We start from the raw sequence: 25,579 nt of genomic DNA, 5'->3' as shown, positions 1-25,579 counted from the left end.
TATTTTAATTTAAATTACTCTTTATTAACCTATTTTCTTAATATACCTATAATAATAATTGTTAATAATATATAATTTATTTGTTATTTATTCAAGGTTTAAAATTTTTTTTTCAGCGATTCTTCTCAAATGCTTCTATATTTTTTTTTGTTTTTTGTCAATCTTTTTACTTTGTGGTTTTTTGATAAAAAATAAATTATTAAAGTAAGAAAAAAAAAAGTAAAATTAATATTATTTCGATAAAAAAATAAGTTTTGAATAAAAAAAATAAGAAATAGCCATCTAATGTTGTTTTTTTATGAATGAGGACACAATACATTAAAAATAGACACAATACATTGAAAAAAAATAAAAAGATGAAAAATATTTTTTAACTTTTTAGAAAAAAGATCTTTCTTTAATAAAATAGTGTAAATAGTTTGATGCTTCGTTTGCGCTAATTTTTAACAAATTATATTAAGTGTAAATAAAATGAAATTGTAAAACAAATTTTGATTTTTTTTTAATGATTTTAAATATTGAATAATAGCTAATGTATTCAGGTACATGGATTTGAAGCTCATTCAGACTATCTTCGATGTTTGCAAGTTCATCCAGCTCAGCCATATTTATTATCAAGCAGCGGTATTGTTTTTTTTTTTTTACTATTAATATATGTAAGTAAGAATGGGGCCTGGAACTGGTTTTAGAAAAATCTGAATTTTTTAGTTTTTCTGTTTTTAAAGTTCTAATTCACATTTAGTTATATAATATTTTTATCATAACTTAAATAAAAATTAAATTTTTGTTTTTTTGTTTACTATTGTGGCACTAGCATGGTTTGAGGATCATCCACCTTATGCCTTTGGAAGTACCACGCTTAAGTGGTACTTAAGTGTAGTACTTCCAAACTTGTAATCTACTACCACTTACTCTGTAAGTGGTAGTAGATTACAACTTATTTTTCAACAAGAATTAAAAAAGTAACTTGTGAAATAAAATAACAGAATGAAACAATTTTAACTTGTATATATAAAGTTATATATATATATATATATATATATATATATATATATATATATATATATATATATATATATATATATATATATATATATATATATATATATATATATATATATATATATATATATATATATATATGTATATATATATAAATTAGTAAAAAACACTTGTCTAGCTTTTTCTTCTATTTGAAGTTTCGCCATTGCTGGATCATCTGTCTATATATATATGTCTCTGTATATATATATATATATATATATATATATATATATATATATATATATATATATATATATATATATATATATATATATATATATATATATATATATATATATATATATATATATATATATATATATATATATATATATATATATAGATATATATATATATATATATATATATATATATATGCACTCACACATACACACACACACACACACACACACACACACACACACACACACACACACTAACTATTGCACTGAATTTTTTTTAGATGATATGTCAATTAAACTTTGGGATTGGGACAAAAAGTGGCTGTGCATACAGGTTAATATAATTACTATTGTAGTGTTTTTTTGTTTTTTTAATATACAAAAAATTTGTTTTCATATTTGTAGACCTTTGAAGGACACACTCATTATGTGATGCAAATTGTAATCAACCCTAAAGATAATAATCAATTTGCTAGCGCTTCTCTTGATAGAACAATAAAGGTATTTTTATGTTAGTTCATTGTGTCATTGCTAATTAAAGTATAAAATAGAAATTATGTTTATGATTAATTGACAATTTAACATAACAATGAAATAAAGAAAAGAAATATTTGTCATGGTTGTTATTGTTTATTTTGTTAAGAATGAACCATTTTATGTTTATTTTGTTAAGAATAGACCTTTTTAAGTTTCATGTGAATCACACGATGTGATGTACTAGTAATTTACCAAATGCACCTTGTGGTTGATGCTAACACTCATAATAAGGCTGATGTTGAAACTGATTGATTAACCAAATATTAATATGTTCAAAAATTTAAGAGCATGCAATATTAAATTTTATAAATTATTTCTCAAAAATGAAAAGCTTACCAGTATTCAGGTGTCATCTGTAATCCAAAAAATATCTTCAATAATGAATAGAGTTGGTTTAACATATAACTACTTTCATAATGAAAATAATCATAGTTTGTTTGAGTTTTTGGATTTGAGCAAGATATTGTAGACAGTGATTCTTTTCAATTATTTAAACCAAAATAATGCTTCATTTCATTTAATTTACAACTGATGGATGGACATATATCAATGAAAAATCCTCATTTCTTAGCTTGACAGCTCATTAGGTAACTCATTTGACCTCGTTCAAAAATCTTATCCAATTTAGTTATTTATGCTGTTATATTTTTAAACATTTTTTCCAGCATTTAATCCAATGGTATTAACATCAGCCACAAATGTGTAATTGGTACATTATATTTTTTTATTTAAGAATCATTTTATTATTTTTAAAACTTTTATTTTCAAACTTTTTTTTATATATATTTATTATATTAGTTTAACTTGCGATTCTTGCTAATCAAATAAAATTGGCTAAAATTGATTTTAGGATATATATATATATATATATATATATATATATATATATATATATATATATATATATATATATATATATATATATATATATTATTATTATTCTTTTTTTTTTATTAAACACCCTCTGTAAATGTGTTTACAAGGTAAAAATACATAAAAATAGTTTAAGATATATACGGAGAGAATAAAGTATATCACTTGATAATGTTTTCTTCAAGAGTATTTTTGAAAATTGTTCGCTGTTGCTTTGCATTCCAACATTGAATTGCTTGTACTAAAATTTGATAAGTATCTTCAGGAATTATATTTTCTGAAAGATTAATTTTCACTTTCTTCTTATCCTGATTTAAGTTTTTCATATTTGTTTTATGGATCTACATAATTCCTTTATATCATCTAAAAATGAATATTTTAATGAACAATAGTTAAGCTGAGAATTGATGATTTCAAAAGTTACTTTATTATTTAATAGACAGATAAATAGGTTTATTTTATTTTGTTATATGTAAGTCAATATCTCCCGAACTTTAAATAGAGAGTTTATATAGTTTTTGCTATACTTAGAGACATTAAAAAATGACTTAACTGCATTTCTTCCAAGTTTATTAAGTCTTTGCATTGTTAACTCTCTATTTTCACAGAGTTCCAGACCATGCATTAGCGTTGGAACTGCTAAAGATGTATATAACTGAGTAATTGAAGATGGATGTACAAACCGGATACCAGATTGAATCAGAGTTTGCACTATTGTTTGAAAATTTGATACCCTATTGTTAATATTTGTTCTATTGAGTGAGGCAAAAATAGATTTTTGTGTATCCCAAATAAAGCCTAGATGATTAAGTTTTTCATTTGGTATTATTTGATGGTCGTCTAGGGTTATCTTGCAATTAGTTAATTGTCTTTTTCCCGAAAGCAACGGTTTTGTTTTGACAGCATTGAGCTTTATGCCGTTAAAGTTGTTGTAAATATTACACGTTGTAATCAGCCTTTCAAGACCAGATAGAGTAGAGCTAAGAAGAATGGTGTCGTCAGCATAAGCAACAACACCTGTGAAGTTTCCATGTATAGAAGTACCCACAACGTTATCATTTTTTATAGTTTCGAGTAACTTTTCTGTGTATATGTTTTATAGGTAGGGGGACAGAATGGATCCTTGTCTCATTCCTTGCTTAAGAGCAAATGAAACTGATTTGAAACCTAGGTAAGAGACAGTTGCACTACTTTTGTTGTATAAAGAAGATATAGTGTTAACTATTTGGAGAGATAAGTTTTTATCAAAGTAAAGTTTATCAAAGAGAATGTCCCAGTTGCAGCTGTCAAAAGCTTTTTCAGCATCTAAAAACATAAATAAATAGGCGAATTATTGTTGTTGTAATGCTTAATTGTTTCGCTTATAACAAATTCAGCATGCAAGGTCGAACTCTTACTATTGAAACCAAATGGAAGGGGATGTGTTTCTTTTATCTCAGGACTGATGAGTAAAATTAGGTATTCTAAAAGTTTCGTAATTATTGGAATAATACTGATACCTCGGTAGTTAATTGGGGCGGGAAGTGATTTTTTATACGATTTGACTAGCGGTATAATAGTTGAAGTTGACATAGATGTAGGGATCCATCCATGAATAATTGAAAAGTGAAAAAATTTTCTTATCCATTGTGTTAGTGCATCACACTGGGCATATTTTAAATGTTCTGCAGATATATTGAAATGATCTTGGCATTTATTTAATTTTAGGCAAGAATTAGCGACTTATATTTTCATCGGTAATAATTATTTCATCAGGATTTTCACAAGGTGGAATTTGACGATAAATAGAACTATGATTTTCAGTGTTTAATTGTTTTTCAAATACAGTTGCAAATTCTGCGGTAATTGATTCTTTATCCTTTTTATTGTTTATAGCAAAAAGTTTTGGATTTGACTTTTTTTATATACACTTAAAAACATTCCAAATGTTTTTTGGGTTAGAGTTTTTTATTTTTTAATTTTTATGTATTGTTGATATAGTTTATTGTTTTGGGCTGCTTTGACGGCTTTGCGGAAATTCTTTCGAGCAAAGAGGTATCGATTAAAGATAGAAGAGGTGGAGTCTTTTACGAATCCCGTTTCCCTCCATTTTTGAAAATAATGTGAAAGAATTTTTTAACTTCAAGTTAACTCAGGAGTCCACCAGGATTTTGAATAATCAGATCGTTTTTTTGACTTTAAGTGTTCTCTAAGAGCCCATGCTCCACCATTAGTAATAGTAGTATAAATTTGGGCAAGTTCATTTTTGAAATTACCATTAAGATTAAGATTATTAAAACTTGTATTTAAGTTTATAAAGTCTAATAAATAAGTTTATAAAGTCTAGATTATTCCAGAGATATCTTGGAATGCTAAAATCCTCTGTTATTTTATTTATATTTTCTTGATAATATTGAAGTCCAATTGAAATTGATAGCGGCAAGTGATCACTTACATTTTGAAAAGAAGGAGGAATAGCGATACATTTATATACTAGAAGAGATGTATGCTTTGAAATAGCTATATGATCAATATACAATGAGTCTGGTAATGTAAGATGTCGATAAGTAATTGCAGGACCAGACCCTTTAGTTACATCGACTAATTTTAATTTGTTTGATTCAATAAATTCAGATAAAATCAAAGAATAATTATTTCTCTTAGAGCTAGTTCTTTCTAATAGATCGTATATTCCGTGCGGAAATGACTGGAAATCTACAAGTATGATTACTTTGCCATTATCCTCATGACTATTTATAATTCCTTTAAGTATGTCTAATTGATTTTTGTATTTTTCCAATGATATTTGATTGTTTCGTGAAGAGGTTAGATAAATGCCAACTACAATAATGTCGATATAACCTTGTTGTAATTTTATTGCAAATATATTATCATCTTCGTAAATAGATATAATATTTTGAAATTGATGTTTTCGTATGAAAAAGGCATTTCCACCAAAAGGTCGACCCTGTTCATGTTTATTTGCCTGGCTGAAATATAATGAGTGGGAGTTTTTACAGATGTTTTTGATTATAGAATATTCGAGTTTTGGAACCCAGTGTTTGCACTGAAATGTTATGTCATGAGAAATTATTAGGGTTTCAGTATATTTAATATTTGTTTAAAGTCCCTGACAATTAAAGGTACACAAACTAAACGTTTTTAGAAGATTTTCTACCTTTAATATGTTATTTAAAGCCATTTTAATTAGGAATCTTTTTTCTGGTTCAAGTTAGATAATGTTGATCCACATTAGAAAATATGCGCCTTTTTCGAAACGGTTTAATAATGATATTATTATCCCATAATGAAGGGTTGAAAATTTTATGTTTTTCTGAAATACTTATAGAAACTCTATATGATCTATTAAATTCATTTTCTCTGTTTAATGTAATTGATATAGGTGTGATACCTAATTCAGTTTCCATATACCGTTGAAGCTGTTCTTCGTTGATTTGGTTGCTTTCACCACCTATAAAAACTTCAAAATTACAAATTATTTGATTACCAGCAATAGTTTCATTCCCCGGAATTTTTGTTCCAAATATAGGCTCCAATAATTTATGTTTTTTTTCGAAGGGTAGAATAATTGTTTGGCGGGCAGGTTTATTATTTTTGCCAACTAAAATAAAACTATTTGAATTATTATCAATATTTGGAAGTTTTTCTTTTAATCCAAATTTTGATTGTTTAGTTTTATCTGTAGTCTGTTGTTTTTAAGCTCCAACCTTTGCATATGTTTTGACATGATGTAATTGACTTTCTGTATAATTATTTGCCATCGGTTTTCCAAAAGGTTGTTGAAAAATATCTTTTGCAACATTTGCGGTGAATTTGGAATTTTTATTTTCATTTAGCGTGTGATAATTAAAAAGCTTATTTTCATATTGGGTATTATAATCAGATTTTACATTATCAGTATTTGATACTTTAGGGATATTTTCAAGTAATTTACCGCAAGACTTATTGACGTTTTGTGTAGCTTCAGTGATAGATTTTGGACACATGTTTTTATGATGTGGATTTGAACTACTATTTATGTTTTGACTTGGTTGATTTTTAAGAAATAAAAGTTTATTGTTAGATACTTTTAGGTCTTGAATAAGCTCATTTAGTATAATTATCTTTTTTATTAACAAACCTAATTCCACTTTTATTTCTATATCTTCGATCTGGACTGATTTTGAAAATCGTAATAAATCTTTTAATGATGAAGTTAGAAACTTATCGTCCACATGCGCAAGTTCTATATTCTTACAAGAGATTATGGTCTTTGAAATCTCTTTGTGCATCTGATTTTCGCATAAAGTTTTCAAAAAAATAGTTGTATCTTCCAAACATTTGGTTGTTTTGTACCGTTTACGAAGATTTTTATCCAATGGGTTTTCTGAGTCTAAGGTAATGTTAATCTCTCTGAATTGTTCACTGCTAAAGTTATCCAGTACTTCAAAAAACAAACGTTCACGGAGACTTCTTATTATGCTTTCTTTCACCATGTTTAAATTTTGTATTATAATATCTTTCAGGTGTGAACATATTTCTTCTAAATTCTTTAAAAAATTGCATTCAAATGTGTTCAAGTCTGAGTTCAGATATACAAATCTCACAAAGGGTGCATGGTGCCATGTCGTATTTAAGTGTTATTCAATAATTAGTTCCACTTTAACAATAATCTTCATTATAATAAATATTCATTAACAGAGTTTGATATGAAAATATCTTTTCTTTTTTTTTCAAAAAGTAGTTAGTTGTTAAAAAATTTGGTGTTCTTTAATGCAACAGCAAAAAAAATAAATGCTAAAAATAGCAATAGGAAACTTTCATAATAAAATTAATATAAATATACAATAAAGGCACATGATTAAATAATGCAATTTTATTTTTTACTTATTTACTTCCTTAAACACTGTTGAAAATGCAATGTCTTACTATTAGAATTTAGTTTTTGCTACTGTTATTACTATTTATAATTAAGAAAAGAATTAAGCAAAAGTATTGCATAATTAATATGGATAAAAATAAGAAACAATACCTTGAATTAACTTTAATTATTTTTTTAATTAAAATGTTTAATAGGTTTGGCAACTTGGTTCACCGCAGCCAAATTTTACATTAGAAGGTCATGAAAAGGTTTTTGATTTTTTTTTTTTTTTTTAATTTAAATAGTTATAAAGATAAATATTATTTGAAAGTTATTATATTTATTAAATTTCTTTTATTAAAAAAAAGTTATTTTATAGAGATAATTCATGTATCAATAATTTTTTTTAATTTATTGTATCAAAAGTTCAAAGTTTTATTTATCTTTAATAAAAGAGCGATTAAATCTTTTTTTTGAGTATTAGTTTTAAGGGTGTATTGCTATTTTTTTTAAGGGTGTAAACTGTATTGACTACTTTCATGGAGGAGAAAAACCTTATTTAGTGTCTGGTGCAGACGATCGACTTGTTAAAATTTGGGATTATCAGGTTAAGATCAAAGCTAATTCCTAATAATTTTGTTTCACTTCAGAAAAATAATAATAAAAGTGTTTTGCTTTTTTTTTTTTTTGTCTTTTAACATTTACCTTCTTGATAGATTGATTCTTGATAAATATCAAATTTTTAATTTGCATTTTTAAAGAATAAAACTTGTGTCAAAACATTGGATGGTCATGCTCAAAATGTGTCAAGTGTTCTTTTTCATCCTGAGCTTCCCATAATTCTATCTGGTTCTGAAGATGGAACTATTCGTTTGTGGCATGCAAATACTCATAGGTTGGAAAGCACTTTAAACTATGGCATGGAGCGGGTTTGGAGCATGTCTGCAATGAAAGGTACCAATAATGTTGTTATTGGTTATGATGAAGGATGCATTATGATTAAGGTGTGTTTATAAATAATATTATTTACATAAAATATTATGAATTGTGTAATAAAAGTTGTCTTACAATATATATACTGTTTCAAATATAGTTGGGAAGAGAAGAACCTGCAATGTCAATGGATAGCAGTGGAAAAATTATTTTTGCAAAGCACAGTGATATTTTACAAGCAAATCTGAAAAACCTTGGTGACACAGATGTTCGGGATGGCGATAGGTTGCCTGTAGCTATTAAAGAAATGGGATCTTGCGAAATTTACCCTCAAACACTCTCTCACAATCCTAATGGAAGGTAAAGTTTAGTTAATTTGTTATTTTAGTAGTTATCATTGCTCTTAATGTAATGATGACATACTGATGATGTAGTGATGATATAATGATTCTTGTAACTTTTGTATGTTTTGTAACTATTGTGTTTTTGTATGTGTATTTTTGTATTTTAGATTGTTGTTAGTTACGGTATTTTTTTACTTTTTTAAGATTTGTTGTTGTGTGCGGTGATGGTGAGTACATCATATACACAGCAATGGCACTAAGAAATAAGAGCTTTGGATCAGCCCAGGAATTTGTTTGGGCTGCAGATTCTTCAGAGTATGCCATCAGAGATAATTCTGTTGTTAAAATTTTTAAGAACTTTAAAGAAAAAAAAGTATTCAAACCAGACTATTCACCTGAAAGTAAGTTAAAAAAATTATTTCTTTTTGTCTGATTTATTTATAAAAATGTTCTCTTCAGCACCCTGAATCCTTCTCTTCTTGCATCCTTTGCAAACCTTTTTATTTTTATTTTCTAAACCAAATTGTATTTTTCTTTTTTTATCATATAATTTTCTTTGATTTTTATTTGGCATTTCTACTTATTAATTGTTTTGTCTGCACAAGGAACACAAAAAATAATAATAGCTTTCTTATATAAATTTTAATTTAAAATATAGGACAATATGAATACAAATAAATACAAAAAGTTGCGTGAATTATTTTGAAAAAATTATAAAAATTTTTTTAGAGTTGTAAATTTATCAAACAATATTTACTAGTTAAAATACTTTTTCTATTAAATTGTTTTTTTTTAATTTTTTTGTTAATTGTTTAAGTAATTAAATTTTGATACAGCTAAATAAAATTATTTTTTAATTAGGTCACTTAAAAGTAAGCTTGAATACTTTTTAGTGTAAAAGCAAAATGTTAAATGTATTTACAACTACAAATGTTTTTAATGTAAAAGAATTGATGTTTGCAAAGTTGCAAGCGCAAATGAAAACAATGCAATATTTTTCTGATAGTTTAAATCTAAAATAATGTGGTAGTGGTGTAGTGGTAAAGGTCTTGTTTTGTAAGTAGGAAAACAACTTTAATACCAGGATAGTATCACATGCACACACACATAACAAAGGCCTCCTTGTTCTTGAAAGTGAATATCTAAAAACCTTGACTTTAATTAAGTACGTGTGCAAAATTTTTAAACTATTCAAATATTTAATTAAAATTTAGTGAAAATTTCATAAAAAACGAATGATTCTACTAAAAGTTATGCCCATTTAAGTGTCAAAAATTTATTATAAGGAATGCTTAAGAAAACTGCAACCAACTCAGAACTTCATTGTTTAGTTTGCAGAGCATTACTTTGCCTCGGTTATATTTTTATTCAACTTATAACAGAAAAAAATTAATGTTGTTTAAATAAAAAAATTATTTTTATTAACGAATTAAAAAAATTATAAATAATAATAAGATAAATCAATTTCTATATTATTAAAAATTTTATTAGAAATAGCCCATAATATTAATTTGTTTTGAATATCAGTAGGCTTTTTGGAGAGTAGAGCAGTTGTTTTATTTTTACAAGCACAAGTTTTGAAGAAAAACAAAGTGTGGCATTTGGAGTTTTTTGCTTTGCAGCACTAAACATACCCATAAGTTCTTCTGAGTCAAAGTTGTGAAGCCTTGCTGATTTAATCTGGTTCATAATTTGATCATTAAAACTCTTGTTGAACTGACGCTTGTACTGCCTGTCAATGACACTAACAACAGCTTTCAGACATTCAGCTAATGTTTTACTTATTTCATCAGTTACTGGGCAAAAGCTGATTATTGAATCAAAAACAGGATCTTTAATAATATTTCCAAAAAAATCAGTTTTTTATTTAGTTAGATTTAGAGGATCCTTGCTGCTTTCAATAAGAGTGTTCCGAACATTTTTGACTATCTGAATGCCAGATATGTAGTCAAGTCCCTGACCTGGTGTGATATAAAATTTGGTTATCCAAGGACCAGTCAGTAGCTTTCCAATTAAAGCTAGAGCGCATAACTCACGGAAACCTGAAACAAAAAATTTATAAACAAACCATAGTATTAGTCTCTAATAATCTATAATCCCCTAACTATTGCTGCAAGTATCATTGCTTTTGGTTTTAAAGGTTTATCTCATAGCCTTTAATATTGCACCCCTTCCTATCAATTTAAGATCTAAATGTGTCCAAGAATGGAAACAATCATATAAAAGGTTCACCTGTTTCAGATGTAAAATCTTGAAACAAACTACATGTCAGACCTCCACATAACGCTAAGCCAGAAAACAGAAATGTCTTCAATATTTCATAGTGATGAATCAAAATACCACATGTGTGAAAAAGATTGTGTAGTCTGTTCCCTCTGTAGTGTGGTAGCAGTCCTCTGGGCAGCTTGTGTTGGTCCAAAAAGGATATAAAACCCTTTGGGTCACCTTTAAATAACATATAGTAATTATTTTAAAGAGCATAAGGAGCATGTGAAATAAGAAACATTTATATGCTGATAAAAAAAATATTTTAGATTTATATATCTTATTTCACAAAATTACGTTGTATTAAAGTAAAAAAGTAGGATTAAGATTATACATGTACCTTTTGCATCTTTGAAGTTTGTTTAGCTGTAAAGCAATATTTGCTGCAATGCAGTCTCTTCCAAAAAGTTTTCCTTTAGAGGTCTCTAATGCTTTGAGTGAAGACTTGCACAAACTACCTCCAGGAAGTTGATCAATAGCTACAACCATGCATACTGATTCTGTTGTTAAGTGCACAACATTTACATGAACACCCTCCTGTGTTGTTGCATCAAAACCAAATGTCAGATTTTTTTGTTGAGAAAGCTATTTCAGCGGTCAGTAAGTCTGATATTACACCTAGCTCATGCATTGTTTGTTCCACAGTTGTGCGATGCGAAATGTGACTAAATCGATAGCCAGTGTGTTCTCCAAGTTTACTGACCAGAGTTGGAACACTATGTGTAGGAACTTGACACACAAGCATGTCATATATAAGTGCTCTAATATCTGCTGAGTAACATTTTTCATTTTTGGTGTTTTATGTTATTTGTTGCATTTGCTCCACTTTTTCCTGTAAAATCAGTATGTCATTTTGCAGTACTAGAATTTCAGAATTTTTGTCAGCAAGTTGTTGGCTTGACATAGCCTTTTGATAAGATAAGTTGCTTTGGGTAAATTTCAACTGTTATTTTAAAATAAAAATGTGATTTTGAAGTTTCTTTAACTGTAAATTCAAATACTTTTCCTTTAACTTTTTTCGAAGATTAAGGATTGTCTTTTCTTTGCAAGCAATAACCTGATTTAGATATTTTAATTGGTATGGCCGGGCTTTTTCTTTTAACTCTTTTAGATCCTCTTTATGTTTTCGTTTTTTATTTGCCATTTCATTTGCCAAAATGGTTAACCTCTTTTGCAAAACTTTTTTCCTAGGACTTAACTGATCAGCTCTCAACCTGGGTAGTAGTGGTTCATGAGAAGAGCTTATCAAAGTGGGACCAGATAAAGTAGGAGTTAAGTAGTAAATGACCGGGGCTATGGCCAGGGCTAGGTTTGATAACACATAGCCATGACTAGGGTTAAATGACCGGGGTTATGGCCAGGCCCAGGTTTGATAACACATAGCCGCGACCGGGGATGAGTTTATGATCACGGCTGCATTAATATTGATAGATCCTATAAAAATGATATCTTTAATTAAAATTTATGATATGAATTTTATTTAAAAACAATATTTTATAGGATCTATCAATTTTAATGCAGCCTCGGCTGGGTTTATGACCGGAGTTGCATTTATATTGATAGATCCTATAAAAGTATTGTTTTTAATTATAACTCATATCATAAATTTCAATTAAAAATAACGTTTTTATAGGATCTATCAATATTAATGCAACACTGATCATAAACTCATCCCCGGTCGCAGCTATGTGTTATCAAACCTGGGCCCGGCCATGACCCCGGTCGTTTACTAGAGTTAAGTGATTACTATTTGACACACTGATGTGTTGAGAAGATAAAACAGAAGAACACGAAACAATGTTACTTGAGCTTGTGGTTGAATGCAATGGTTGTGGCATAGCAGATATTGATTTTTGGTATGCAAAGGGAATGTTGCAGATATTAATAAATTGTTTAGAATCCCTTGAAAAATTACGTGCATAGAATTTGGATCTATCTACTAGTTGCACAATCTGACTACTACATATTTTGAAATTAAAAAGTTTATTGACTATTTCAACAGTTGTTTTAAATGATTTATTGTTGGATATAAATATATTTAATATATGTCCATTTCTACAATCAATATTTAAATGAGTTGGCATTGTAAAGTTACAAGCTAAATAATTTTTGGCTTCACCATAAAATAATTGATTCTTTTTAGGTCCCATAATGCTCTAAAAAATTTTTTTAATAATCATATCAATTGTTTTATTGAATCAGCTTTAATCATTATTACAATTTTTTTTTTGAAAAAGCTATATTACATGCAACAGAAAAAAAAATCACTTGAATCTTATAAATATATAAAATAAATATATAGCATAGTTTTTTTTGTGTGTGTGTAAACCATGTTTTGAATACTTTTAAAAAATCACCAATATTTTTAATAAAGTTTCATTCTTCTAAATAAACAACTTTTTAACAAATAAAAAAGTTCAAATATACAAAATGCTCATAATAATGAATTCCCCCCCCCCCTTTCTCCCCCCCTCCCCCCCCACACACACAACCTCAACAACAGAAGAATATTTGGTACCTTTACTGCGTGCAAAAATAGAGTATAATCGTGTCATTATTTTTTAATGAAATTTGGCAGGTACATAGAAAATAGATATATAAAATTGACTGAAAAGTTAGAAAAAAAACCATCATGCCTTCAATGTCAATTCACTTCCAGAACAAGTTTTCAGTAGCAATGAAATCACTAAAAACATTAGTAACTGCAAAAAAAAAAAATTGCAATAAACTTACAACACTCTACTTTTAAAATATTATCAAAGTCAATATAAAATTTAAAAAAAAAGACAAGAAAAATCCATCCTTATGACACCTACTTCGAGCACGCGGTGAAAAAATGGTCACAGATTTTATCTTTAAAATCAGTGCCGTAAATCGCAGATACGCACGTTAAATCGCAGATACCTACTTTAATATTTAACTTTATTACTTTTATTGATTTAAAGTTTTTGTTAAATTAAAAATTATTTAGTTTTAATTAAAATGTTGTTTTTAATATTATAGTTTTATATTTTTAAATAGATTTTTTTAATATTAAATATTTGCATTGTTTTATTTGTTTTTTTTTTAAAAATAGAATAACATGTTAATTCTATAAATTTTTGAGATAAGCAAGACTAATTAAAAATAATTTTTAAATAGTCTTACTTATTTTGATTTTTTAAATAGGTTTACTTGTACTTATTCTTTTTGATATTGGTAATAAGAAGTTTCTTTATTGTCTAGATATTTATGGTGGCCATTTGCTTGGAGTACGTTCGTCTGCTGGGCTTTTATTCTATGATTGGGAGTCTCAAGAACTTATTCGTCGAATAGAAATAACACCTAAAAGTGTCATTTGGTCTGAAAATGGTGAGATGTGTTGCATTACAACTGAAGAATCTTTTTTTATATTAAGATATTCTCAAGAAAATGTTACACTTGCAATGGAGAATAAGGAGGAGTTAGTAACAGAAGACGGCATTGAAAATGCGTTTGATGTAAGTTTTTGTTAAACAAGCAATAATAAAGCATAATAATGTACTCAATATATTTAGCATAATTAGGATAAATAATCATAGTTATGAAAACTTATTGTTTTTATTTTGTTAAAATGTTTTGGCTTAACTTAGAATTCAGGGACTGGAGAAGAATTCAGGGACTGGAGTCAATATTTCCAATTGTTCTCTCATAAATTGTTGACCATTATATTAATGAGAACCAATTTCTTTAGTTATTTTTTTAAATAATAAATGTAAATGCTCAAAGTATCTTATGACCTTATGGTCATTTTAATTATGTGGAGATATATATTTTTTTTTTCCTTAAAATATAGTTATTGAATTTTTTTTGCATCAGGTTCTTGGTGAAATTGAGGAAGTCGTCAAAACTGGTATTTGGGTTGGAGACTGTTTCATATACACTAATGCAGGCAAGAATACAACCTAACAATTTTTTACAAATTTTTTTTTTGTACTTTATAGTTTACCATCCTATTATTTCTACTGTTATTTAGTCTACCTTACTGTTGTTATAGTCTACTTTACTGTTGCTATAGTCTACTTTACTGTTGCTTTAGTCTACTTTACTGTTGCTTTAGTCTATTTTACTGTTGTTTTAGTCTACTTTACTTTTTGGATTACTCTACTTGTTGTTTTAGTCTACTTTACTGTAGGTCTTTTGTTTAACTATGTCTGAAATTTTAAGTTAGAACATTGTGTAACTTTAGTTAATCGTTTGAACTACTATGTTGGTGGAGAAATTGTTACCATATCTCATCTAGATAAGTAAGTCTTGTTTTTTATCTTTTTGGATTTGTAAATTTCACTTTATATCCCATCAAAATAACCTTTTGATTAACTAAACTATTGTTGTTTAAAATTGACATTTTGTTACTGTTCATTATAATCAGTTGTTTTTAAAATTTATTTGTAGCATTTACAATTTTTTTTTTTTGCATATATTTTTGTAATTAAATGGTTATTATATCAATTTTTTTAATTATCTGTTTGTATTTAAGTTACTTTATTTTTATTCAAGTTACTTTTCCTTTTACTATTAATGTTATTAGTTTTTTTTTTAGTTTTTATTAAATATAAATTCTTGTAATGATTATAATTGATAATATATGATTTATATTAATTAATTTAATACATTTATTTTTTATTATAATTTAATTATTACATCAATTATTCATTATACTTTTTTATAAGATATATTATGCAAAATATATACAATATGTGGTTACATATCTGTATATATATGTGTTAAGTATCTATTTTGCATTTTACTATTTCTAAAGTATTTACCTTTATATATATTTATATTTAGAAGTATGTATCTTCTTGGATACATTCCAAAAGACAATCGTTTATACCTTGCAGACAAAGAGCTTAATGTAGTTAGCTATAATCTTCTTCTCTCTGTTCTTGAATATCAAACAGCTGTTATGCGTAAGGACTTTGATACAGCAAAACAAGTTTTACCCACAATACCTAAAGAGCAAAGAAATAGAGTTGCCCATTTTCTTGAAAAACAAGGTTTTAAACAACAAGCTTTGCATGTATCATGTGATCCAGAACATCGGTAACTTACAGTTAATTAAAGCTAAATTTAAATATATATATATATATATATATATATATATATATATATATATATATATATATATATATATATATATATATATATATATATATATATATGTATGCATATGTATGTATGTATGTATGAATGTATGTATGTATGTATGTATGTATGTATGTATGTATGTATGTATGTATGTATATGAATAAATATATACTATGTTGTGTATGAAATGTCACTGGTAATGTCATACTATATAGCTGTTGGCAAAAGACTTTAAATATACTACAAGCTATAAGCTATAGGTTAGATACCTATATTAATATACCCTAAATCAGCACCTACAACAGTCAAAAGCATTTAGTTTTATTTAATAGGTTTTTTTTTATTTATTTCTGGAAAAACTGTCTAAGTTAAAGTAAGCTTAAAAAAAAAAGTGAGCTCATTATATTAGTATTATGTTGACGTTAATATATAGTAGTAGATTTTTCAATGTCCATTGTTTTCAATGTCCATTGTTTTCAGATATTAGGTATACAGGCCTTGCAAATTATAAAAGATGCGTAATGTTTAAGCATAATGTAATTAATGACGTTATATTTTTTTTTATTTGCTTTGCGTATTTATATACTTTAAATTTTTTAAACCTCAATTTAATAAATTACAGCAAAACCATTAAAATTGTGAATTAACTCAGAAAAGTGTTATTATGTCCAAATGTTTTGGGATGCTTATTTGGTTTCCAGTTTTTTTTAATATAAAGTAATTAATTTCTCTTCTCGACACAACCAAAAAGTGATTCTATTATTTTTTTTGTTGAGGTAATTTTATCACCTTGGTCAATGTAGTAGAATTTCAAAAAATATTTTAACTCCAAAAGTTCCTAATAGCAATTTTTGTTTTCTAAGAAATAGAAAAATGTAACCCAAAAATATCACTTAGTTTGAGAACTTTATTGGAAAGACTTAATAAATAATAGCATAATAAAAACATAACTTAAACAAATTAAAAATTAAAATATTAATTTAAAAACTTTTTATAAATTAAAAACTGTTTAATATAAGTTAAAAGTAAATTTTACCTGCTGTTTAGTTAAAAAGCAATTTATTTATTTTTTACATTTTGTTTAACTTTTTCGTTTTTTTTTTTAATTAAAATAAACAAATTTTTCTTTTTTTAAACCAAGTATTTAAATTAAGTAGAAAAATTTTAGAGACTTTTGTACGAAAGTTTCTAAAGCAAGAAATACGTTGTATAATTAAAAACATGATAAATAAAAGAAACCTCTATTTCTAAACTTAGGCTAGTATATTAATTATGTTAAACTATTCTTTAGCTTTTCCTTTTGTTTAGATTTGAGTTAGCAGTTCAAATAGGAGATTTAACAGTAGCATACGAAATTGCTTTAGAAGCTGATGTAAGTTTATGTTTTTAGAAGCTGATGTAAGTTTATGTTTTAATAATTAATAGTTAAATAGTGACGAAAATAAGTCACTTAATTATTTTTTAATGAGCATATTTTTTTAAATATATTTTAAGACTGAACATAAATGGAAACACTTAGCTGAGCTGGCCATTCAGAAGTGTGAATTTGCTTTAGCACAAGAATGCCTTTATAGAGCTCAAGATTTTGCTGGTTTGTTGTTATTGGCTAGTTGCTCTGGTGATCATATTACAATGGAAAAATTAGCAGCTGAAGCAGAAAAAAGTGGAAAATATAATGTTGCATTTTTGGCATATTTTTCACTTGGAAAGTATGAAAGTTTGTTTATAATTTCAGAATCGAAATGATTAATTTATAATCAAGGTAAATCCTTGAAAAAATATGAAAATAAATGTTACAAGTTATAAAAAAATTTTAACCATAGAAAAAAAGTAGTTTTTTTAACATAAATATAAGACTTTAATTTATAGAAGAATTTGATTGGGTACATCAAGTGTTTAGTTAATTTTAAATTATTTTTGATTTATAATTTTTAGGTAGTAAAAAATTGTTTGAGATTATTCTACCTAAGAATATACATTAGATTTTAAATTAAGTGGTCTTGTTTATAATTTTAAAGTATAATATTTTGTTTTTGTTATTTTAAATTTTAAAGAAGTTAGATAAGTTAATTTTTGAATTTTAAAGAAGTTTGATTGGTTAGTTTTGAAATTAAAAAGTTGAATTATTTTTAAATTTTAGAGTGGAAGAGTGCTTAGAACTGTTATGTAAATCAAAACGTTTGCCTGAAGCAGCATTTCTTGCTAGGACTTATTTACCTAGTCAAGTATCTCGAATTGTACAAATGTGGAAGGAAGATCTTTCTGAAACTAACAAAAAAGCTGCAGATTCACTTGCTGATCCAACTCAATATAGCAATCTTTTTCCTGATCTTCAAGATGCAATCAAGGCTGAACAAGTACTGTTTCTATCTTTTACAATTTATTTATTAATGTTAATGGTGATAATGGTGATGATTGATGATGATGATGATGATGATGATGATGATGATGATGATGATGATGATGATGATGATGATGATGATGATGATGATGATGATGATGATGATGATGTGATGATAATGATGATTATGATCATTATCATCATGGTAATGATTATGATTGTGATTTTTTAAATTTAATTTAATTTGTAGATGCTTAAAGCAGAGAGAATGGTTCTGAGACCAGCATATGAATATAGCAGTCTTACGGTGGGTTTCGACTCTTTCAATGCTTTGCTCAAGTGAAATTTTTTTTACTGATTGATTTCCATATGTCAACTTCTATTTGTTTTTATTTTTCATTGTTTTTAGAGCAATTTAGATAGAAATGCTCTTGAAGAAGTTCGTCTGGCAGAAGAAACAGGGGATTTGCAAGCTATATTGGTACGTTAAAATTACAATGTTTACTGACTACTTGTAATAGTCAACAGTTTACTTGTAACATGGTCATTGAAAATTCATAATTGCGTTCATTAAAAGTTATCAATTTTAGAAGGAGAATTTGTATATGCATTTAGATATTCGTCATCTTTATACAATAAATATCTAATATAAAATATCTAGAAGCTTATTTTTATTTATTTTTGTCTGTTTGTTCGCCTTTTTTATTCTCTGCTTCTCTTTTAAAGCGCAGTTTAAAATTTAACTTATGCAAAAACAATAATGATAAGTTTATATATATATTCAAAAATGTCAGAAGTTTAATATATACTCATATATGTTATAAATATATATCATATATATGTGTATAATATAAATTCATCATGTATATGATGAATTTATACTCATAAAGGTCAGAAGTTTGATATATACTCATATATGTTATAAATATATATCATATACATGTGTATAATATAAATTCATCATATAAATGATGAATTTATACTATACACATATATGGTATATATTTATTATATGAGTATAAATTCATCATGTATATGATGAATTTGTACTCATAAATATCAGAAGTTTAATATATACTCATATATGTTATAAATGTCATATGTACCTGTAATATGCTTTCAATTTAAGTATTCATATATGTAATATATGTTAAAAAATTTAGAATAAAACTCATGACCTAACAATCAGTGCCAGTTTTCCTCAAGTAAAAGTTGTGAGTCCTCCTCTAGTAAATGTTCCAAGTTCTCCTCCAGTAAATGCTCCAAGTTCTCCTCCAATAAACGTTGCCAATCTTCCTCAAGCAAATGTTGCAAGTCCTCCTCAATCAAAATTAATCAGCAATACTCAAGTAAATTCTACTCAAATGTCCAACTCCTCTGTTTCGACTCCTTCAAAGGAACCCAAAAGTCGAAATGCTGACAGTATAGTAAGTAATAAAATGTGAAAAAAATATTGTTATACATAAAAATTGAACTTTGGCATTAAATTATTCTTTCAATTTTTTTTCCCTATTTAGGACCTTGATACTGAAAGTGATATTGATGATGCTGATCTAGGGGTTAGTTTTGTGTTAGAGTTTTAATTTCAATTTTTTTAAATAAGTTTTTTTTGTTAACTCAAGGGGCAAGTTTACTTAAATTTAACAGAAAAAATTTTTTATGCAAAATTTTTTGCAGAAAAATAAATAAATTTACTGCAACAAATATTTAAATAGCAAAGTTCTTTCATAAGATTCTTATAACTTTTATGTTTTAAGTATTATTTGTATCAAACAGATGCTAATCAAGGTAATACAAATACTGGATAAAAATACTTTTTTATATATATATAAATAATATTTTTGTTTATAAAAATGATATAATTAAAATAAAATAGAAATAAAAACTTATTACTACTTTAACCAACTTCAAAAGCAAAAAAACTTAATAGATGAGCGTTTCTAGGTGGTACTCGCAGTCTGAAAAGTACATGCTTTAAACTCAAAATTAGCTTTGCCTAGACTTGGTGGACAAATAGCCAAAAAAAATATTTGTCTAACCAGGTTTTTTTATAGCAACATTATTTTGAAACATGATATTTTCAGACCTTTTTTCTTAAAAACTTTTACTCAGGAAAATAACAATTACCGATAGTGATTGCTTCAAATAATAAACTTTCAAGATCGCTAAATGGCTTTGGACCACTGTAATTTGTAATTTGCCACCACTTAATTCGCCCCTTGTAATTATTATTATCTATTTACTAATGTTAATATACTTTAAGCTAAAAATTTCATATAAGCTGTTTTTATTTAATAATGTTATTTTAAATTTCTTTATAAATTTTATAGTTGTTAAAATATAAAATTGTTAAAGTGTTTTGATCAAAGAATCTACTTGAATTTACTTTTTGTGATATACTTTACTAATTGCAATTAGTAATTAGTATATACTTTACTAATTGCAATTAGTAAGTGACTACGGTTGATATTTGACTGGGCGGGGTTTGATAAAATATAGCCGGGACCTAAGCTGGGGTTGCATAAATATTTATACATCCTAAAGTGTATATTTTTTATTCAAAATTTATGTTATAATTTGTGTATATATGCATATATAAACATTATGATCAACATGTTTATCATTATTATTATCAAGATGATAATGATGATGATGATGATGATCATCATCATCATCATCATCATCATCATCATCATCATCATCATCATCATCATCATCATTTATTATTGCAAAAAGCTAATGTAAAAAAGTCCTGTCTGATGTTAAGCTCTGTTATCTTGTCTCAGATGTTAGGTTCTATAGACTTTTAGTTAGTATTCAACAATGTCTTTAACTAAAGTAAGTCTAACATTAAATCTCTAATTCATGGGTCTGATCTTTTTACTTCTTTCCAGAATAAAGCAGAGTTATTTGCAAAGAAATCTTACTCTAATTTGACTCTTAAATCTAATGGTCATCATTACTGACATCATTTATGGAATGCCCTATAATTATTCAAAATAGCTTAACAATAACAACACAAGTCCAACTAGTTATACCAGTAAACTAAATGATTACAATTTTATTTATTCAACCTAATACTTTTGATACAAACAAAGCGGCTTTAGTCAATAATGTCTTTAATATTAATAGCAACATTCTTTTCATTCAACAACATTTTTGATTTCTCAAAGAAAAAAATTAATGAAACCAAACTTAACCAGACATATTTAACTAAAGAGTTTCTTTCAAATAATTATAAGACTTTGCATAGAGACAGATAAGACAGCATTATAGGAGGTGGCATTCTCAACTACATAAAAAACGACTTGAAAGTTTTATTTTCAAATAGAATTTTTGAATACAAGATTATTCATTTCCAAGTGATGGACAACAAATCGATAAACAATTTTATCTGCCGTTATAAGCCACCAAATATTATTTCTCAATACTTTAACAACTATGTTGAAAACTTATTAACCAAAATGAACCATCATTTATAATGTGTGATCTACATTAAGATTTAAATCACTGAATTGATCACTGTGCAAAAACTGCACAGTGATCAATTTAGTGATCACTGTGCAGTTTTTGCAGCGATTGATGGTATCACTGAAGTAGTCAATTACTCAAAAACAATCAAAAGCAGGCAACTAAGTAATAAAAAAAATAACAATTGTATCTAACACTAACATACAGTTCAAAATAAATGATAACTTGACCTTTTGTGGAACTACTTCAAGCTCAACATTATAAATATCTTAAATGCTATTTCACCAAAAAAGATGATGAAAATACACATCAAGAATATAGACAACAATGAATGGTTCGATCTAGAGTTGAAAAATCTGAAAAAATTGTACAACGGTTATTATTTTGTTTAGGTAAAAACAAATGATTCATCACTTTTTCAAATGTTTAAAAAAACAAGAAGAGATTTTGTTAAATAAGGAAATAAAAAATTAACAAGTTTTTTTAAAAAAAAAGAACCGAAAAATTTTAATAACTCAAAAGACTTTTATTATTTCTACTTAAAGTTCATCAAAATTAAATCAAGCTTTGAAGATACTCCCTTTCTTGATTACATACTTTACAACAAAAGGCCTACTCAAACCTTGAAAAGTTATTATTTTTCAACAAACTCTTTAGTACATTCAAATCTAATTCTGATTGTGTGCCTGATTCTCATAACTATATTAACAATCTTTTCAACTATCTTAAAATATCTAAAAAGATTTAAAAAATGCGATTAAAAATTTAAAAGAAAAAGCAGCTGTAGTTATTCAGATATTCCAACGAAAATTATTGGAATTATTATAATTATTCCAATTATTATAATTATTCCAACAAAAATTATTAAAAAGTCATGATTCAATCACTGATCCATTAATGACTATATTCAACAAATGTCTAAAAACAGACAGTATTCCAAATGAATTAAAGTAGGTAGTATTATTCCTTTTTATAAACAAAAAGGTGAAATTCATGATATCAATAGTTATCAAAGTGTTACTATAATATCACCACTAACAAAAGTGTTTGAACAAGTAATTGCTAAAACTGCATACTTTAAACAAAATAATTTATTCAATAATGACTAACGTGGTTTCAGATGCAAACATTCATGTGAAACTGCATGTTCTTATCTCTAAAGTAAAACTAAGCAACTCTAAAAAAACTCTTTACATTATTAATGTTTATTGATTTCATAAAGTTTTTTGGCTTTTAAAGCTAAAATATTATGGTTTTTCAACTGATGCTTTGAAGTTAATTAGCAACTATTTTCATAATAGAAAAATATTCACAAAAGTTAAAGATGCATATTCTAATGAAGAACAAGTTAATATCAGTATACCACAGAGTTCCATTTTAGGACCATTTTTTTTTTCTGATTTTCATCAATGATCTACCTGAATATCTGACATTATTTGAATCGACATTATTTGCAGATGACACAACACTTATGACAAGTGATACAATATAAACCATCTAACAGCAAAGACTCAGTCAGCATTTAATAATTATATTGAGTGGTGCTATGCTAATAAACTTGACATCATTTGGGGTAAAATTAAAGCAATGATTTTAACAAATAAGCAAACATCTAAATTAATATTGCCAACATCAATGATAGAAAGTGGTAAGTTCAAAATTGAAATAGTTAATAAATGTTCTTTGCATGGTGTCATTATTAACAGTAAATTACATTTTACCAAACACATAAAGCATATAAAAAATTATTCTCAATAACTAATATATTTGGCCTTCAAAGTTTGTTTACAATTTTTTAAAACTGTCATTCTACCTAATTTTAATTACTGCTCAAGTTTTATAATTTACTACATGAAAAAAGAAATACAAAGCCTTAGCAATGCATACTATATACTACATGAAAAAAGAAATACAAAGCCTTAGCAATGCATACTATAGGATTTTCTTTTTACTTTTCAAAATTAATATTCAAAACAAAGATATATTTCAAATCAATCAACAACTTAAAACATACAACCTACAAAGTTTTCATTGTCGATTTTTATGCAGAACCCAAAACCTATGTAATAAAATAATTTTTTACAAGAATCCAATGAACTTATTCAAAAAATTTGATTTTATTAACCTTGATAACATCAAATACAATACTAGAAATAAAAACTTTTTGAGCTTCATAGTGTCCAACAAACATGATAAATAGTTTTTTAAGTTTTTTTCAGCAATGTAATTAATAAGCATTGCAATAGCAACATCAAATTAGCACCAAACAAATTTAGTGATCTATATTTACTGAACAACATCAACTCAATTATAGCACATACAATTATCAACAACATTAGGTTTGATGTCAATATAAAAACAAAATAAATAACTATATTGACTTTTATGTAAACTAAAAAAATTAGAAAAAAAGACATTCTAGACTTTTTATTTTGTATTTACAATAATTTATTATACTACTTGTATCTTATATTAAAAACACTTCTATTCACCAGCATTGGTAAAAGACATATAGTCCATAGAATAGAAGTTAAGAAATATACCAATATCAATAGATTCTACAATATTACATTACTACTATTATAATATGTATTAGATCATTACAGTATCTAAGAAACATATTCTGCACATACATATTATTGTTATATGCAATAGATCAGGATCTAAGAAGCATATTCTCTGAATCCAGATTTTGTTGCTATTTTTATTAATATTCTTGCAATTTTATTTTTATATATAATCATTTATTTATATAGTTTTTTTATATATAGTTTATATTTATATATTTCATCTTTGTCATGAAGTTAAACTGATAATGTATTAGGACAGGTGAGACTTCTTAGCCATGGTGAAGGCAACTTACCTAGGAAAAGGAAAACCTTGATACCCTCAATTTATCTCTAGGTAAGGGTTCGAGGAGCTTGTGAACCTTGGATGGTTATTTTCCTAGTGGTAGTATCATAATGAAAACCTGTTTGAACCACACTAGTGTGTAATCATAGGCGTAGTGTTTAACCATAAACTTAGTGTGTTACCATACCAACGTGTGGTACCATAGACTTGAAAAAATACTCACAATAAAATAAAAATAGTAATAATAATAAAATGAATAAGTATTGATTGTTTTGAAAATTATATTTGAAAACTATAATTTGAGTGATCTGATTCCATATAAGAGTTATTTAGATTAAAATTACTTAATGAAGATTTTTTTAAGGAAACTTGAAACTTAAAATTAAATGTTTTTTATTAAGAAGGGTGCAAAACAAAAAAAAATCAATTTTTAATGGAATTTTTTAAATTATAGTGAATATAGTCAAAAATTCTTTAAATAATAGTTTTTGTTTATATTATTTCCTTATAAACAAATACAATATCTAGGTATTTAGGTATGAGATTTAGGTATGATTTCCTTTATAAACAAATACAAAATCTAAGTATTTATGAGAGTTTACAAAAACCCTTCGAAAAAGATTTTATTAATCAAGTACCAACTTATTAAATTATAGTTTAGTGAGTTAGTATAGTCATAATAAATTATATGTGTATATATCTAAGTAAAGTTAGTGTATCAAATAGAGTGCTCAATGTTCTTAAAGAACAAAACAATAATAAATTAGTAAAATCACTTATCAAAGTA

General features: G+C 26.3%; 1 protein-coding gene across 1 annotated transcript in view; it reads left to right on the top strand.

The window, feature by feature from the left end:
• Positions 1 to 25,579, top strand: part of LOC136071866 (coatomer subunit beta'-like) — a 32,940-nt gene that overhangs the window by 6,974 nt on the left and 387 nt on the right. Inside the window, exons 6-24 of the mRNA XM_065797407.1 lie at positions 543 to 624; positions 1,508 to 1,560; positions 1,632 to 1,727; positions 7,692 to 7,745; positions 7,991 to 8,083; positions 8,238 to 8,480; positions 8,570 to 8,769; positions 8,958 to 9,154; positions 14,244 to 14,497; positions 14,856 to 14,928; positions 15,226 to 15,283; positions 15,828 to 16,082; positions 17,436 to 17,499; positions 17,622 to 17,836; positions 18,268 to 18,484; positions 18,719 to 18,775; positions 18,878 to 18,949; positions 19,632 to 19,895; positions 19,986 to 20,027. Of these exons, the coding sequence (XP_065653479.1) occupies positions 543 to 624; positions 1,508 to 1,560; positions 1,632 to 1,727; positions 7,692 to 7,745; positions 7,991 to 8,083; positions 8,238 to 8,480; positions 8,570 to 8,769; positions 8,958 to 9,154; positions 14,244 to 14,497; positions 14,856 to 14,928; positions 15,226 to 15,283; positions 15,828 to 16,082; positions 17,436 to 17,499; positions 17,622 to 17,836; positions 18,268 to 18,484; positions 18,719 to 18,775; positions 18,878 to 18,949; positions 19,632 to 19,895; positions 19,986 to 20,027 (2,589 nt within the window). The remainder of the gene's footprint in view (positions 1 to 542; positions 625 to 1,507; positions 1,561 to 1,631; positions 1,728 to 7,691; positions 7,746 to 7,990; positions 8,084 to 8,237; positions 8,481 to 8,569; positions 8,770 to 8,957; positions 9,155 to 14,243; positions 14,498 to 14,855; positions 14,929 to 15,225; positions 15,284 to 15,827; positions 16,083 to 17,435; positions 17,500 to 17,621; positions 17,837 to 18,267; positions 18,485 to 18,718; positions 18,776 to 18,877; positions 18,950 to 19,631; positions 19,896 to 19,985; positions 20,028 to 25,579) is intronic.

Source organism: Hydra vulgaris, chromosome 05 (assembly GCF_038396675.1).
Source record: "Hydra vulgaris chromosome 05, alternate assembly HydraT2T_AEP".
NCBI lineage: Eukaryota > Metazoa > Cnidaria > Hydrozoa > Anthoathecata > Hydridae > Hydra > Hydra vulgaris.
The sequence above is the reverse complement of the archived record's forward strand: the minus strand, read 5'-3'. Positions and strand labels throughout refer to the sequence as shown.